The sequence below is a fragment of the Mirounga leonina genome, unplaced genomic scaffold, assembly GCF_011800145.1.
Source record: "Mirounga leonina isolate KUSES-001 unplaced genomic scaffold, KU_Mleo_1.0 Mir_91, whole genome shotgun sequence".
Classification (NCBI taxonomy): Eukaryota; Metazoa; Chordata; class Mammalia; order Carnivora; family Phocidae; genus Mirounga; species Mirounga leonina.
Window position 1 is genome coordinate 25,878,915 of NW_023270839.1, and position 17,939 is coordinate 25,896,853.

The 17,939-nt window shown below is 38.4% G+C and overlaps 1 protein-coding gene across 1 annotated transcript in view; it reads right to left on the reverse strand.

Annotated features, from left to right (window-relative positions):
* Positions 1–17,939, reverse strand: part of ATP8B4 (ATPase phospholipid transporting 8B4 (putative)) — a 265,650-nt gene that overhangs the window by 47,232 nt on the left and 200,479 nt on the right. Inside the window, exons 18-21 of the mRNA XM_034994445.1 lie at positions 15,130–15,294; positions 14,006–14,117; positions 12,101–12,206; positions 1,929–2,073 (exon numbers count right to left, since the gene is read on the reverse strand). Of these exons, the coding sequence (XP_034850336.1) occupies positions 1,929–2,073; positions 12,101–12,206; positions 14,006–14,117; positions 15,130–15,294 (528 nt within the window). The remainder of the gene's footprint in view (positions 1–1,928; positions 2,074–12,100; positions 12,207–14,005; positions 14,118–15,129; positions 15,295–17,939) is intronic.

The following is a 17,939-nucleotide window of genomic DNA, read 5'->3' on the forward strand; positions in this document are numbered from 1 at the left end:
TTGTTTCCATAATGTGATAGGTTCTTTCTTGACTCTGCCTTTGTACTTGCTCCTTCTGTGCCTGGAAACACCACTTCCTTCAGGAAGTCTTCCCTGACTTTCACACAAGAAACTAAATGTGTCTGCCTCTATAACTCTGAAAGCTCTGTGTTCATTCCTCTATTATATAGTATTGTCATACCACTTGAGATTAGCTCTCCCACTAGACAGCAATCCCTAAAACAAGAACTGTGTTCCAATCATATCCTTACCCTCAGGCTCCAACATCTTGACCTGGGCATGTAATAAATGTTAATGGTATCAATGAAAGGATGGGTGAATGAGTATACAACATGACTCTGATGTAGAAAATTCTTACGTCAAGGCCTGTGATTCCTAGGGGAAACAGTGAGTTAGCTTTCTCAAATATAATTGCCGTTTCTGAAAGAGAAAGTATGTAACTGGTTGTCTTGCTTAGAATGGGCCCCTTTTCTCTCTTTTTCTTCCTTATCATCAACAAGTGAAAACCTAGACTCAGATTGATAAAGAAGGACCCAATTACATTCTACAAAGCATTGAGGTTTGAAGCAAACTGGAATCATGATTTGCTTTAAAAAAAACAAAAAAAAACAACAAAAAAAAAACTTCTGACCATAGCAACAGAACTGTGGTCAGTTTTCCTTAAATGAAAAATGACATTTCATGGTTTCATAAACTTCAGGCTTTGAAGCTGAAAGGGCTCTTGAAGAGCATCAATCTTAGCTCTTTCTTTCAACAGATTTAGAGACAAAGAAAAAATAGCATACATTATCACCTGAGTACTCTAACTCACCACACACTGGCTTCTTTGAGACTGAGGGAAAGTCAAAGCACAACTCATTAGGAAACTTTCCATATTCTAGTCCCTGGGCAATTCAGCTTGGAGGCCACCAGCTTTAAGTCCCAGTTGACAGGCTTATAATTTTCAGTTGCTGCTCATTTGTGCAAAGGAGAAATTCGTGTCATCTGGACAAACTTTCGACTGAGCTTGGCCTGCAGCTGAGCTCTGTAACTTTCCATGGTGTAGAAGGCAACACATCATTATGTCTGGAATCCAGCTGGATAATGCTCTAAGCACTAAGAGCTAACAGACAGCTGATCACAAGGGGGAAAATACAATATACTCATATCCAACTACTTTTGTCCTCTAAGAAACCGTCTACAAGAAGATACATTTATTTTCCAAACTCCAAAAGTGAAAAATGATCATCAAAGCTGGGGAAAGATGTGAGATTAGCTCTTTGTGCATATAAATGATAATTTCACTGGAGTGCAATCAGAGATTTTGTTTTTTAAATTAGAAACTCAGAAGAGTGTTTTGGTATTTGTTCAAGATTTGGAACCTTAACTACATTAAAAGCACAATGCAAGTTTATTCTATTATGACAAGAACCAGATTTCCTAATCAAAGCAAATTGTTTGGCATTGCTGTAAAATACTGCTATTTAGAAAAACCACCAGAGGTATCTTAATGGCAATAATTTGGTGTGGTAATTATATGAAGATCAGGTTGTGCTCTGCCAAATCACAAACATCAGCAAGAGCAATAATTGCAATACATCCAACAGTTGCATTATTTTAATTAAATAACGGGGAGCTGTGACACGCTCCCTTAGAAAAGCACTTAAACAATACTGCTAAATGGTCTACAGTCATTTAGACAAGATTGATATTCTGTGAACACAGTATTTCTTTGGATCCTCCCTTTCACTGTGGTGGTTCAAGCAATAATGTATGAAATATATATATCAGAAGTTTCCTTTCCCTTTGCAAACAGGAAATCATTGTGTATACCCTGTTTCTAGTGGTGTCATTTGTTTGGAAAACACAAAAGGAGACCTCAGTATGACAGCACAAAAGAGACAATTACTGGGATAAAGAAAAAGAACAAAAGCCTTAAGCAAACTCACCAAACTGTGGCCATTTATGATTAAGGCATAATCTCCTGTTATGGTTTCTTCTACAACTGAGTCCAGCTCCAGCTGCTGTTTTTCAAAAACTACATGGCCGTTGGAAGAACTTCTGTTTTGTCCAAACAAATTTTCCTTTGCTTTTCTTGAAGGCGGGGGGGGGGGGGGGGGCAGTGGAGAACAAATCATAACAAGTTTAAAGAGCATACCTATTACACTAACAAGAGACTGGCCTAGAGGTAAATTCATTTCATCACTATTCAGATAGACTATGGCATAAGATTCGGTTACAGTAAAGCAAGCTGGATGATTCTTTGTGATGGGGAGACCGTAGCAAATTTGCAAATTCCAGGAAGTAGGAAAGTAAACATAATGAAAACAGAATCATTTTGAACGTTTACAATTACCTTAAATCTAAATTATCATCTTGAGCTGGGCTGGAACTAGGTGCCCTCGATACATTTGGCCTATAAGGTTGTCTGAGCTTCAGGGACTCCAGAACCACTGGTCTGGCGTGCAATATTGTTAAATATTGAAAAGGGAAAGACTAAAGACAATTGATGAAACCTTCTAGGAATTCCAGGACATCAATATATAAAATAAATTCATTAATTTGCAGAACAATGTCATATGATCTGGCTTAAAACAGCAGTCTTTTAAGAAGCACATTTTCTAAAAATGTGACAAAACTAAATGATGGCATTTACGGAATTGGCATAGTCATTAGAATATAATGGACTGTTTTAAGTGAAAATTGCACTCATCAGCTCAAACAATAGTATAAATCTTCTGGGGGAAAAAAAATACAGACACCAAGAGTAGAGGGTCGTTCCAAATGGAAACTCCTTCCAATGCCCCAGATCTAATTAGCAGTACAAAAATCTTGCTCACACTCATCCATCTCTGCTATTTAAGAGAAAGATTGTATGGTCATGTAACATGCTTAGAAGAGGCATTTTACTCTTCTCTTCAAAATGGAAAGATAATGCCTTTAATGGAAGGGAAATTTCCTCTCTGAAGACCCTCAGATGACAGGCTTTGAAATAACGTAAGGGCAAGTTAACATGACTCCAGTACTTTGCACCACAACCAGAGGGCTACATGGCAAATGGTCCCTGAAGATGAGTGCCAAAGCCAGCCACCAATATGTTAGGCCACAACTTGCATCTATAAAATGAGTGCCCTGGAGCAAATGGGGAGTGGGAGGCCAGAAAATGGATGTTTTGGCTTACAGCAAAATGAAATGGTTCCCCAAAGGCTCATCCTATATAGAAAACATTTATCAAAATGGTTTTATGATGTAAAAAGAAGAGAATGTTCACTGTACGAAAACAACTATTTCAGCCCTTAGCTTTCTAATTATTTGAAAATGTAACACTAATTATTTATATGCGAAATCTAAAACAAAACAAAACAAAAACACAACACACACACACACACAAAAACCACCATTATCTTCTGGCTCAACATCTCCTTCTGCTGTCCAAGAACAAAAGCACAGCCTGCATTTAAGAACCCAAGGAACCCAGAGATTACATGCCCCTAGCTCCAAGAATGATATCATGCACTTAGCAATCAGTCTGCAGAATCAAAGAAAAAGATTTATAAAGTCAGAGTGCTATGTGTGAAATTTAGGGAGTTAAGGTGGGGGAAGGAGTGGAGAAGAGCCATGAAAAATCACTGTTTAGTGGGAGAATCGGACTTTTACATCAGATAATCATGTCAAGGTGTCCTCCTAACAGTCAGGAAAATTTACTGTCCCATATAATGAAGAAAGCTAGAGAAACAAGCTCCCCAGAAGCGAGCATTTGTCTGGCAGTGCTGCAGAGTTCATAAATTGGGTCTTAAGAAAGCACCAAACGGCAAACATCTCCCAAGGTTTCCTTTTTAGTAAAGTTCTCACTCGCTGTATAGATGACTCAATCTCTGTTTTCCCCCCAGAGAATAAAAACATTCCAAAGAAGGGTGAAGTTCATCAGAGTATTGGCTGAAATTCTATTTATTTAGGATTTTTTCCCCCCTTAAACTGTCTTCCTAACATCTCTAGGCAGAAAAGGGACAGTTTTTCAGGCTCAGCTGCATTCCCTCCACATGGGTCAACCCTCCTCACCAGACGGGGCTCATGCATTTTCAGACCTCTGCCCATGCTCTATAGCTATCATTTCTTTCTCCTCCTGGAACTTAGCTCTTAAAACGCTAGCTGGTTTTCGAAAAAAACAAAACAAAAAACACCAATTTATTAGGAAGGGAAAAACTACACGTGACTTCCTTTATTGAATAGGAACTATACATTTTTGCAGACGTAACACACAATGCTTAACCACAGAACACAAATAACAAATGCTAAAACAAAAGAAGTCCTGTGTTTTCCCAAGCTGTGTAATGAAGGGCAGCCTATTAGAATGCTGGCATGCAGAAATGCATTAACAGCTGAGGTGACCATGGCATTCAAAGCCCCGTGCCACTGCAAACACAGCAGAGCACAGCTGGGCACATGCTGGCTTGCATGCACTCTATAAAGAAAAGAGATGGTATGCTCGTAAGGCACTCTGTGTTCAAACATGGCACGGACCTGTAAGGAAATGGACTGAAACCATGGCATCATGTTTAAAAGAAGACAATCCTGACTTCGCTATAAGAGCATTGAGCTTGGAACCTGGAGAGCTGGGCTTAGGCGCAAGCTCTTGCCTCTGACATCTCGTTTGTCCACAGCTGGGTGATCTGACCTCTAGCCACTTGACAAGTCAGTTACAGACGCAGCACAGAACCCAGGTCTTCAAATTCCTAGTTCTCAGTCTACTGCACTAAACTGGTTAACAGAGAGAGTCGGCCACAGGCTGACAGGGCCAGAGGAGCAGTTATGGGACAGGACCACACTGCCGACAACAGAGAAAGGGAGGAAGTACATGAAATTTTTATTTTAAGCCCCCGTTCCATCCCTTACTACCCATGTGATCTATAAGACAATCCCTAAACCCGTGTTTTATTAGAAATTAGGGGAGTCTACGGCCATACCACCCTGAACGCGCCCGATCTCGCCTGATCTCGGAAGCTAAGCAGGGTCGGGCCTGGTTAGTACTTGGATGGGAGAAATTAGGGGAATGGGACAGCCCGTCAGGCTGGTTGACACCAGCCAGGAAAACCTGGGCAGCTGCACCAGTGTGTATTAGAACATGGCCAAGATTTCTTAGTACTCTAAAATGTTCCGGTTTATGACAGAAACCCAACCTACTACTAAAACATTTTGCCTGGGTGACTAGAAGTTGGAAATGAGGAACGAGATGCATTTTGTTTGGCCTGCAGTGTTTTTAAAAATCTGTATGAGTTTATGGACATCATGATGTTCACCTTCACCAAACGCTCCACCACTCCCTAATGTCTCATATATAGCCCAGATCACACAACTAATGTTACCTGCCTGGTTCTGGAGCCATTTGCATTTGAGAACTCTGCTCATTCAAACAAGTAACTGTCTACCAAGTAGTGCTCAAAAAAGTGCAACATGTATTTTGCTGATTAAAGAAATATCAATTCCTAGGTATATCACCAGAGTATTTCTCAGAAGCAGTACCGTCACATCATGGTTTAATTAGTTACCGGACATGAATTTTTTCAACAAAACATGGGACCAATATAACAAAAATGAAACATGGAGTGAGTTTGCCTGTCAGCCCAAGCAAAATTACATTCCCAGTCTGTCTTCCTTTGGGCAGAAGACATACGTATTGGTGAAATGTAATCAGTGTGGTGATCTTCTGAGAAACCATAGCAGGGTTTAATTGCAGATTTCTGGACATGCCTTTAATCCTAACACAGCTATGGTGGCAAAATTAACCCAGGACTCAAAGTGGCTAAAACAGTTTCATTACATTAAATTTGAAACAAGCCACATGCATGATATGCATAAAAATTATATATCCATGTTTATGAAATAATCTAAACACATTTGTTAGGTTTAAATATAACCATTTAGATCATTTCCTTCTAATAGCTACTGTCACTAGGATCCTGTCTTTTTTTAAGATTTTATTTATTTATTTGAGAGAGAGAGAATGAGAGAGAGCACATGAGAGAGGGGAGGGTCAGAGGGAGAAGCAGACTCCCTGCCGAGCAGGAAGCCCAATGCGGGACTCGATCCAGGGACTCCAGGATCATGACCTGAGCCGAAGGCAGTCGCTTAACCAACTGAGCCACCCAGGCGCCCCAATCCTATCTTTTGATACACTTTTTTGGGTTGTTTTTGCATGAACTCCCACTGAACTCAAAAACATTAACACAAGAAAACTGAAGGGTGCAAATTTATGATTTTAATATTTCATTCCCCAAATTCTGGGTTTAGACATAAGTAGCCCAGATTAGGATTAGAGAGGGCACCTTTGGCAATAATTTTTCTTGGATGCTTTGTTTCCCCTAATCCTACTATTAAGTAAATGCATACTACAAATGTATTCATTCCTCATATACAGAATTTTATACCATGCATTGCCACCCTGTCTTAGACTCTGAGAATGGGGTTACCTTCAAGTCTGGGTTAAAATAAACATTATTTGCTAGTCAGTTAAGCAAGATGGCCTCAAGGGTCCTGAAATAATTAGTCTAGACAGAAATTCCTTATTTTTCCCCTCTGAATATTTTTCCTTCTCATTAAAAAACTTCGGGCTTTTTTTTTCCAATTATGAAAGTATTGCATGAACACTATTACAATTTCAAATAATGTGAAGAGCCATAAAGAACAAAGCAAACATGATCCATAATTCCAACATTCAGAGAGAACCACTGTATATGTCCTATAGAGAGCTTGATGGGTAGGTAAAGGACAGAAATGGATACAGATGTATAGTGTTTGTGTGTATGTATACACACACACACACACACATATACAAATACATACTTTCTTTGGAAAAAATGGATCATACAATGCCTATTTTGTAATCTCATTTCTCACTTAAATATATCATGGACATCTTTCTTTCTGTTTTGTTTTTTATTGTTTTATTGTAAAAGCAAGAGAAAACACAAATTTCTATTAACCTATATGAAGTTGTAAAATATGATAGAAACTGTTTTCATTTTAAGTATAAATTACATCATATAACAACCAGCATTATTCCTTAGAAGTCTTTCCCTCAGAATTCTATTCCTTAGAAGTCCGAATTCTATTGTAATTATGCTTAGACCATCTCTCTACCAAGCACACAACACAACAAATTGAAAGAACAATTGGCAGGGGCGCCTGGGTGGCTCAGTTGGTTGACTGTCTGCCTTCGGCTCGGGTCATGATCTCGGGGTCCCGGGATCGGGCCCCACGTCGGGCTCCCTGCTCAACGGGGAGCCTGCTTCTCCCCTCCCCCTCTACTGCTCCCCGTTTGTGCTTGCACTCTCTCTCTCAAATAAATAAAAAAATAAAATATTAAAAGAAAAAAAAAGAATTGTCTCTGTGATAGTCTCTACCATAAAAATTCAGCCAGTCAATAAATCTGTCAATCAAATATCAAATAAAATCTGATCGTTGCTAATATACCTAGTTCTGTGCCACTAACGGCAGAAGACAGGAAAGCAGACAACATAATTCCTATCCTTGAGAACGTTTTCCAAAATTGGTATTTACCTTCTTGGGAAATCCAAAGTATTTACTAGGACACCTATCTTTAAAATGACGATGTGAGAATGACCAGGAGTGCTTTAGGAATTTTTTTTTTCATTTGTCCCAGATAGTTTTTTTATTTAAATTCAATTAATTAACATATAATGTATTATTTGTTTCAGAAGTACAGGTCTGTGATTCACCAGTCTTATATAATACCCAGTGCTCCCCAGTGTCCATCATCCAGTTACCCCAGCCCCTACCCCCCTCCCCTCCAGCAACCCTCAGTTTGTTTCCTAAGATTAAGAGTCTCTTATGGTTTTTCTCCTTCTCTGATTTCGTCTGGTTTCATTTTTTTTCCTTTCTTCCCCTATGATCCTCTGCAATGTCGATAAACACATAATCACTTTTAATAACTGCATAGTATCCCATTGCCAGTGTATGTCATAGTAATTAACAAAATCCCTTGTGACTGGGTATTTGAGCATTTTCTGATTTTCTATTATAATTGATGCAGCAATCAATATTTCTCTATATACCTATTCAGACATTTATCCACTTGTTTAAAGACAATTCCCAGAAGTAGTGATCATTGGATCAAAAGTATACATATATGTAATTTTGAAATATGTTGTGAGTTTGCCCTCTAGAAAGTTTCTACAAACTTATACTCTAAACAACAATTTATAAGAATTCATATTTCTCCACATGCCTTCCACTTAATGACAGTTATGCCATCCACTTAGTCAACCAAAGGTGGCTGGATAAAATCTTGAGATAGTAACTTTGGTTCCCTACCCCTTCTGCAATCACCACCACTACTACAGATGACCCTCTTTACTCTGAAACATACCTTGCCTCAGGAGACCTCACAGAACCAAATACAGAGGGAACAAAAAAGAGTCAAGATCTTGCTTTTTAAGTACCAAAATAGACTCTTGAAACCCACAGCAGCATTGATCTTGAATTTTGCTAATGGGCTTTTTGAGAGGGAAGAAAAAAGGTTCTCCAAGTTTCATAAGACAAATCCTTAAAGAAATCAAGGCATAAAATGTTGCCATAAGCAACAGAGTAGAAAGCCCATCCAAGCCTAGAGGTAAGGGACTACAAAGAGAAGCTTAGATGCTGGTGAGTCATTAAAGAAAGCTGGGTCCTAACTCACACCCCAGACCAGTAGTGGATGGAGGAATGTGTGGGTCATGGAATCCTCAGATGAGTTTTTGGGAATCTGAGTATGGAATAGTTGCCACTGACGTATGGTGACAAAGAAGATCTAGAGTAAAGGGATTTCAGGAACAGAGGCGGCCTTGTGAGAGCACAAGTCTTCTCAGATACACAGATGAAGAACAGCCACACTTCTCCTATTTCCCCAGGAGCATGTGGAAGTGAGCCAAGAGGGACAGCCAGCAACCCAGAGAGACAGGAGACCAGACAGGGACACAGAAGTGGGAAGTGCTAGATGTCAGCCGGGTAGATGAGGAGGATCAGTGACAGATGGGGCAACTGTGAATCCTAGACTTGAACTAAATTTACCCAAAAGTGCCATCAGGCAGAAAGAGGTTTAAGTTCAGTTTTATAAAATTTAAAGAGTTTTTGCTCTTGCACAGTTGAGTGCATTCTGGGCTGTGAAAGTCAGACAAGCTAGAAATGACATAGGCTTCTACTTCTCTTCACATCCAATCAAATTCTGAGTCCTATCCATTCTACCTCCAAAAGAGCTGTCAGTTTCATTCCACTCTTTTGGCCTCACTGCCTTAGTTCAACCTCATCATCTCTAAACTCCAGTATTCCAACAGCTTCCTGATGCATCTCCCAATACTGTTATTTTTCCCCATCAAACATACTCCATCTATCCTGTCACTGGAGTGTTATTTCATAAATGTAGAATTGGGTTTGTTACTCATCGGCTTAGAAGCCATTCATATCCACTCAATAACTTTAGGATTCAGTATAATCACTTTCACTTGTCAATCAATCACCAATCTGTCTCTGAAAAAATGGTCGTCACCTTTAATTCTGTCATACACCCTAGCTACCACATGGAATACTGCTTCTGGAACAGAACACGATTTCCTTAATGTTTCTATGCCTTCATGTATGCTGTTCCATCAACCTGCAATATCCTTATCCAATGTAACCAATTGAGGAAGGGATCCATAAAGGTTGTAATAGAGGTCAGCACATTGTTTTCAATATCTTAAGAAGGTTAATAAAAATATAGATGGCTATATGATAAGAATATATAGACTCACTGCTTTTTCTTAACTTTTGTGTTATTTTTGGCTACCATTACATCAACTGGGTGCAGAAAGCTGGTATAGCATGCTTCTGGCAGCTGATTGCCTATGTCTTTGCACAATACATATTGGGAAATCTAGTTAATTATGACTGATATAATTTTATTATTATTTATATAATTTTAATATAGACTCCACAGAGTCTATTGGGGAAACATTAATTAAAGTAGTCCCTGTTGTGGGAACAAGGGCTGAAGAAAAGGGATAAAGGGGAACGGAGGAAGTGGGGAGAGAGGGGGAAGGCAAGAAAGGTGCTCATTGAATGGCCACAAATCTTTACATTCTTACCTCTTTTAATCTCCTGAATAAGTCTACAGAATAGATATTTGTATATTTTCCCATTTACAAATGAGGAAACAAATCAAAGAGAGGTGGAATAGAATATTTAAAGTAACTTAGCCTGCCAGTGAGTTGGAAGCCAAGATTCCAACTGGGGTCCAGCTAACACGAAGCCCATATCCTTCCTCTTACATCTGCTGTCTCTCCCTGGAATTTATTCTGCTCTCATCACTACTCTGGTGTGTGACCTCAAGTGAAGCTGTAAGATGCCTCAACAATTACATTTTTTTTTATATCAATCATTTAAAGGGAGTAAGAATACATCCAACATATGTTTAGAGAGACATGTGGCAAGTGATTTGGTGCACAGGCTCTGGGACCACACTAGATTCAAATACCAGCTGAACCACTAGCCAGTTGTGAAACTTCGGGCATGTTATTTACCCTATCCATGCCTCAACTTCTTGATCTGTAAAATAAGGATAATGATAATGCTTAACACTGGGTTGCTTTGGGAATGAAATGCAATACATGTATCCTGCTTATAACAGTGTCCCAGGCACTGTTTTAAAGCATTTAGCACTAGGCGCATTATGGTCTAGATCTGCTCACATCCATCTTCCCTCAGCAAGAGTTAAATCCCCCCCACCACAAAAAGGTGATTTAAAGAGATTTTCTTAAAATATTTAACTGTTATTAATTACTAAACAAATTATTAATATTTCCCCCAATTTCCCAATGTATTTGGCAAAAACTTGCAATCTCGATCTTCTAACCAGCATATACAGTAGTTTTCTACTGGGAGTAAAACAGTGTGGAAGTTGGGAAATTTGATCTACAAGTAGAAATCGGTGGTGCTGACAGTTAAGACTTCCTTTCTTTTCAAGGTTCAGGAACAAAAGTGTAATGATGGAAACACATTAAGGAAGCCCATAGTGTTCCACTGCTGTGTTGAGGGGAAGTTAGCCCCATCTAGAATGTAGCCAAATATAAGCAGTTTGCCTCTAATGCAATAATCTGTTTGGCCAGACCCAAAATGGATTGAGTTTAGAGATGCTACTGCAAGCATTAGTAAGCAAAAATTGTTATGACAGCATTTTTTAAAGTTCTGGTAAAATAATTATGCAGACTTTTAAAATCTTCTTAAAATGAAATAGAAAAAAAATAAAGGATAAAATTGGCAGATTTTAGGAAATGTTATTTCTCAAAATTTAATGTTTGTCTACTCTTACCTAATTTCAGCAGTTATGTATTTTCTGGTATTTGCAGCAGTTACACAAATTTCACAGCATTCTATTTCTCATAAGGATTATATAGCTGGGTTCAACAGTAACTGTGTCAAAATACCTACTTTCTTTAATGCTGAAAGACTCTATTCCAACTTTACATACCATCTCCTCCAGCTGTGTTTTTCAAATTTATCTGATCAATTTCACCTAGGTACTTATGAAAATACAAGTCCCCATCCCCTATCCCCTGGAGATTCTTAATTTGGGGGGCCAAATTGAAGCTAGGGAATTGCTATTTTAAACAAATGCCCTCACTGAATCTGATCACTCATATAAGAGCTAGGCACTCACCAACACATAGTTTTAAAGGATAATTCTATGTAAGTGATTTGAAATCCTTTTCTAAAAATACTTGGAGGATGCCTGGGTGGCTCAGTCAGTTAAGCATCTGCCTTCAGCTCAGGTCATATCTCAGGGTCCCAGGATCGAGTCCCACATCGGGCTCCTTGCTCTGCTGGGAGGCTGCTTCTCCCTTGCCTTCCGTTCCCCCTGCTTGTGTTCTCTCTCTCTCCAACAAATAACAAAATCTTTAAATATATATATATATATTTAAAAATACTTGGAAAATGTTGGAGGCCTGAAGACAATGTTTCACTACTGATGTCAAATTTACCTTATGAATAGGAGTTTAGGAAACATGCAGGAAGAATTCTATTCCAAAATAAGGCCACAGGAACTATCTCTCCCTTTCTCTCTTCCTTTCTTTTTTCCTTCAACACTTACCTGAGTTCTTCTCTGACTTCCACTGCTGTGTTCCCTGCTATAATGAACACATCATTCATGTCATCAGTCAGCATGTTGCAGGCATAGCCAATGTTGATGGCAGTTTCTGATACAAAATAAAACCCACCTCAGTTAGAACATTACTTAATAACATAAGTAACTTTTTCATAAAAGTTTTGAGGCATTACCCTTTAATGTCAGAGAGAGTGTGATGAGAGATAAAATCCAAGAAACCCATAGGTAAATTCAAAGGCCCAGGCTCCATGATCAAATTCACCACTTGTTAAATCCATGGAGAAGTAGCAACATCTATGAATTCTCAGCTTTCTCATCTAGTTTTTGAAAAAACTTCTTGATTCCCAAAATTAGTATTTATGAAAATACCCTAAGGCCCTGTGATATAGTGAAATGTGTAAATAAAAAACTTTTTACCTGAAGTCCCAAATACTGCCTTTGGAGAGCTAAAATACTTAATTTAGCTATTATTTAATCTGATGTGGTATACACATTGAAAAAACTCACAAATTGTTCAGTTGAAAGCAAAAAATGTTCTTATAATAGCTTTATAGTTCTCCCACAGGCAACACTGCCATTTTTCCATTAAGTAAATTAAAGTTTGGAATTTGACTATCACCTCAAAGACCACGCAGAACTGCTGCTACTAGGTAAGTGGAGAAGTACATGATGTTGAGCAGTCCTTCCTCCACTTCTGTAGAACTGGACCCTTGGATAGTTAGGTAGCCCTTCCATCCTCAGTATGGTCATTTGTTTCTCATTCTATTGGGTCATTAGGCTCTTGCCAATTCTGTGGGATAATTAGATTTGCCCTAAGTCTGAAGGCAATTGATAAAATCTTAGCATATCCTTTGTATAAGCCACAGAAATGAAAGCTAAATAAGAGTAAACTGGTGTATATTCATAACTAAGTAAATAGTTATGAATGTACCCACTGATCAATGTCAAACTCTAGGAAGTCTCTACTAATACACCACAGAGCTCAACTCTCTACTGTTTATTTTTTGTAATCAGTGATTTGGGTGAACACATGGAGAACTGACTTATCTACAAATCCTCCAATGTTCTAAAAAATATGTAACAAGTAGATAGAATCTTGAAAACATGGGTGTGCCAATTTACTAAATATTCTGGTTTACTAATGACCAAGCATAAAATCATTTTTGTTTTAACCATTACTGTTAGCAATAGATCCAAAATGTACTGATCCCTTTTCCTTCTTAGGAAACACAGTACCCTGAACATAATGACTCTTTCTATGCTGACTTGGCATTTTGTCATGTCTGAAAGTGGGTCAGCTCTCATTGTACCACTACATGGGCAGTCCTGGAATTTAGCCTAGTTGCACTGGAACGCCTGTGGTGATTGATAAAATGCCAGAATATTTCCACACCATTTGATACATAGCCACTTCCCTGTCTCCCCAAAGCCTGCCTACCATCCTGACCCCATCCCTAATATCCCCAAACCTCCCTACCATCAAGAAAATAAAGGAGTAGTTAGGTCTCCAATGACTCCAATGGAGGTCTCCAATGTCCTGCTTCAGTGCTATGCCTCTCTTTGTCCTGATTGGGGGCACTGCTCATGTGAAACAATAAACATTATTTAATACCATTGTTGCCTACAGGTGAAACTATCATATTTAAGAAGCAATTGAGCTGAAACTCAACAGACTGAAGAGTATACTATAGAAGACAATTCATTAGTTTTTGTTTTAAATAATAAATTTTTGTAATATATTAGCTTTCCTTTTTATATTTCAACTCTTTCCTATGTGAAGGGCTGTGTAAATATCTAACTCATTAAGCTTTCTGGTTAATTAAAAATTTACCAGAGAAATTATTGCCCACCCCCCTTTCAAGACATCATCAGCATCCATTTTCAATTTACCTTGTTTGTCTCCTGTTAGGACCCAGATCTTAATATTAGCTAATGATAAACTTGCAATCGTTTCAATAACACCCTCTTGTAACTTATCTTCCACAGCAGTGGCACCTAGTAGCTTCATTGAAAAATAGAGAATACCTTATGTTAATGCAGGCAAACAATATCCACAATATCTATGGCTTTAAATCACCAAGTTTAGAAGTTAAGGAACATGAATTGAAGAAGGAAGTTATGATGCATTGATACAGCAAGCATCTTATTACGTGCAGTGATGGGTTGGGAAGGTCCTCAAGAGGAAGTTCCCAAATCAAGCCAACTGATAGTCACACCAGTTAATGGCAGAGATACTGGAGGTTAGAATTTATGAGGGGTCTGATATGCTCAGGTAACACATTAGCATAAACCATCAGAAGCTACTTGGGCTTCTAAGAACTGAAGAACTCCCCAGCCTCTTCCCAACTTACATCAACATGGAAAGGTCCAAAGGAGAGTCCTAATCTCATAGTAAGAATCACAAAAAAGTAGAGCCATTCTCCTAAATTAACAAACCAGCAGATGTCATAAACTAAAAAGTGAAGGGTCTTGTGTAATATCTCATCCAGAGATGAACATAACATGCTCCTTAGTATCTCAAAATAGTTAAGCGTCCTGACCACTGGGCCTCAGGGAAGAGCAGTTTCTAAAATAGATCATACTCTGGGCAACACAGATATCATCAGAACCTCATGGCCTAGGGTGGTTTAGAGCCATAGCCACTCTTCATGGAAAGTTTCCCTGCTCAAAAAGGTAGATCATAAAGAAAGGAGAAAAACAAAACAAAACAAAACAAAAAAAAACACATAACATCAAGGACATACCAGAGGCTGACAAAGAATGGAGATGACACCATCTTCTACTTTGGGGAAACTTCCAATTGTGTAAGCTACTGCTAATAAAAATAATCCTCTAAGCTCTCTAGGGCCATACATGGCAAACTTGAAGCCGATGTATAGAGCATGAATCAGTGTTTGAGAGGGTAACATCTGCTATGTGCAAGATGATTTGGCAATGGATTATTCCTATGCTAGATCTCTAAACACATACTATCCCTTTTATAAACAGAAACCATCATGCTTCCAAGCTCATACCATTAAATCCCTTTCAATTTCTTCATATAGCCCAGCTATCCGTTCATCCCTCTCATCCATGAGAGTGCTTGCATCTTCAAGCATCTTATGCCACTCTTTAAAGTACTTGTCATCCAGATCTCTGTATGCAATGGCCAAGGTTCGAAGGCCTTCCCCTGCAAATTCCTGTCAGAGCAGAAATAGATACAGGAACCATCACAGAATGGTAACCATGGCAATAACAGCAACAATAGTGGGTAAGAAGTTTTTTACTTAAATTCATTTTGTCCCAAGAGTATTATTTGGCCATCCTGACCCCCAACTTTTTCATCCCCTTGGAAATGGGATATAATGTTTATATTTCGTATTTTATTTCTATGGGGTCAAAACACTCAGGGGAGCTAGCCTGCCCCCTAAAGACAGCCGCAAAGCCTGCTGAAGTGCCCTAGGTGAGAAGTGATCAACCACACCCATGACTTGAGATACCCATTTGAAGCAACATAGATTGGTTCCACCTAAGAATATAGCTATGTCTAAAATTAACTGAGTCCTACTTCTTTTTATGCTTAAAATCTTCCATAATAAAAAGTCAAAGTCAATTACAGATGAATAAATAAACATTGGTCAGGTAACAGAAGTTGAAGCATATTAAGGTTATAAGAATAACCTCTAGGGGCAAAAGGGAGAGTGAGGCAGAAAAGTCAATACAAATACTTGCTTCTGGGAAGCAAGAAGTAGAGGCTGACTTTTCCTTTTCATTCTAGATCTGTAAATTTTCTTACTTTTTGCTATATGAAAGTTTTATTTTAATAATTAAAATTCTTAGAAACTTAAAAAACATCATCAAGTCAGGTTAGTTTTTAAAATTACTATTTTTGAGAAACTAATTTCTATGGAGTATTTAATAATTGGTCAAATTAATTGAAGAGTCATATTTTTCCTTTAGTGTCTCAGTAAACTGATGATTTCTCAAATGATACCTTTGGTGCTTTATCCTTCTAATAGGAAAAATAAGGAAATAAAAATGGGAGACTGGTAGTTGCTAAGTGTCTCACATAGCCACAATAGCTAGAAACATATGTAGATTGCTTTGGGGAAATGTTAAAAACCTCCCACTTTGTCTAGGCCTCCAGTGGTCATTTTATGGGCCTCTACACTGCAAGTGTTATTATAAAATTTCTGCTCCTTTGGGCATTGCCACTGAGCATATCTTCTCTGTCGTGTTTTGGCTTATAGAACAGACATAGGTTTCTGATCAGGCACAAGTTAAACCATGACACACCCTAATTCGGTAAATGGAAAGTAAATTCAGTGCATGCTGCAATGATGTGGTTTTGCCCACAGAGACCATGATAATTATCCAAATTTATCTTGTAGGCAAATGGTAGCACTCTGGACATTGTAATCACATTTTGCAAGACCACCACTGGGTTCCCTACTGATCTGAAAATCTAGTTACTGCCTTGTAATGATCTTTTGTCCCCTTAATTCACAGAAACACTTCTTTGCCTTTAACTTGCAACCATACTGGGCATGACCAGTGCTTTCCTCCCGGTTCTGTACAACAGTGAATCAACTCAAAATGGCATTACAAAAGGGGACAGATGATTTAAGTTATTTAATTAGTGCATGAATCACAAGTTTAATCCTAAATGAGCATTTGAGCAAGGTCGTTTCCTACCATTAAACAATTCAAAATCAATTATTAAGTATAAATTGAAAACCTCGGAATTTAAAGTCAAATGAACAAAGTGAATGAAGCAAAGAGCAAGTCAAACTGACATTACCTGGAAAAAACCTCTTTCGCACAGAAATATAAAAAGACCAAATTAGACTTCCTATACTTTAGTATGAAAGGAAAACGTATGAAAATCCAAAGCCTTTGGTGTTTGAGCAATGGCAAAAATCAGATACTTATGATTCTAATGTTGTTTTCATTAAAAAAAAAAAAAAATTAAAAAGACCATGCCAGCCTTCTGGAAGAGATTAAAAGAAAATCAAGAATGCTCTATTGGAAAGACAAAAACAATAGCTATGTTTGTAACCAATATTACTAAACCATCATTCTTTAAACTTAAAGTCAGGGAAAGGGATTTTTTTGTTTTGTTTTATCTATTTGTTTGTTTTTTAAAGATCCAGGGAATGTTTTGTATTAAATATAGGGCTTGACAAAGGACATGAATCCTCAATAATTTTTTAAAGGAGAGAAACCAATGAGGATATGAGAATTTTGACCAGTTGCCCTTAAAGTTCATATTCGGCTAAATGGAACCTCAAATAAATATTAGAGAGACACTTGAATCTTCAGGTTTAAACCAGGTTAATGTCATATTAATTCATAGACTCTTACTCTTTTGCCAAAATATATGTGCCAAATTTATATGGCATAAATATATATGCTAAAGATTACTCCTGCTCCCTTCAAAAAGCTTTTGGTAGCTTCAACATAAAGAATATAAGTGACTCATCATGATTTATGACCTTAACAGAAGGACCCCTGGAGGAGAAAGTTGGCTACTATTTTCCCCTCAGCATCTAAGCATGACCCTAAGCTATTCCCCGGAGGTGGGGGAAGGGGGGGCGGTAATCATAAGAAACTCCATTGGTGTCAGACACATTAGAACCCAAGAGAAAGCAACTGTCCTGCTCCTCTTTCCAGAACCAGTCTCCAAGGGAAGAAGCCTCAAACTGCAGGGGAGTTAGAGCAGGTTTCCCTAGGTGTCCTGAGCCTTTCCCTGGCCAGCGTTCAACAGCGTACACTCAGCGGCTACTTCACAGCTGCTCTGTGTTAATCCATCTGTGGTAAGACTGATCAGACTACCAGCAGGCCA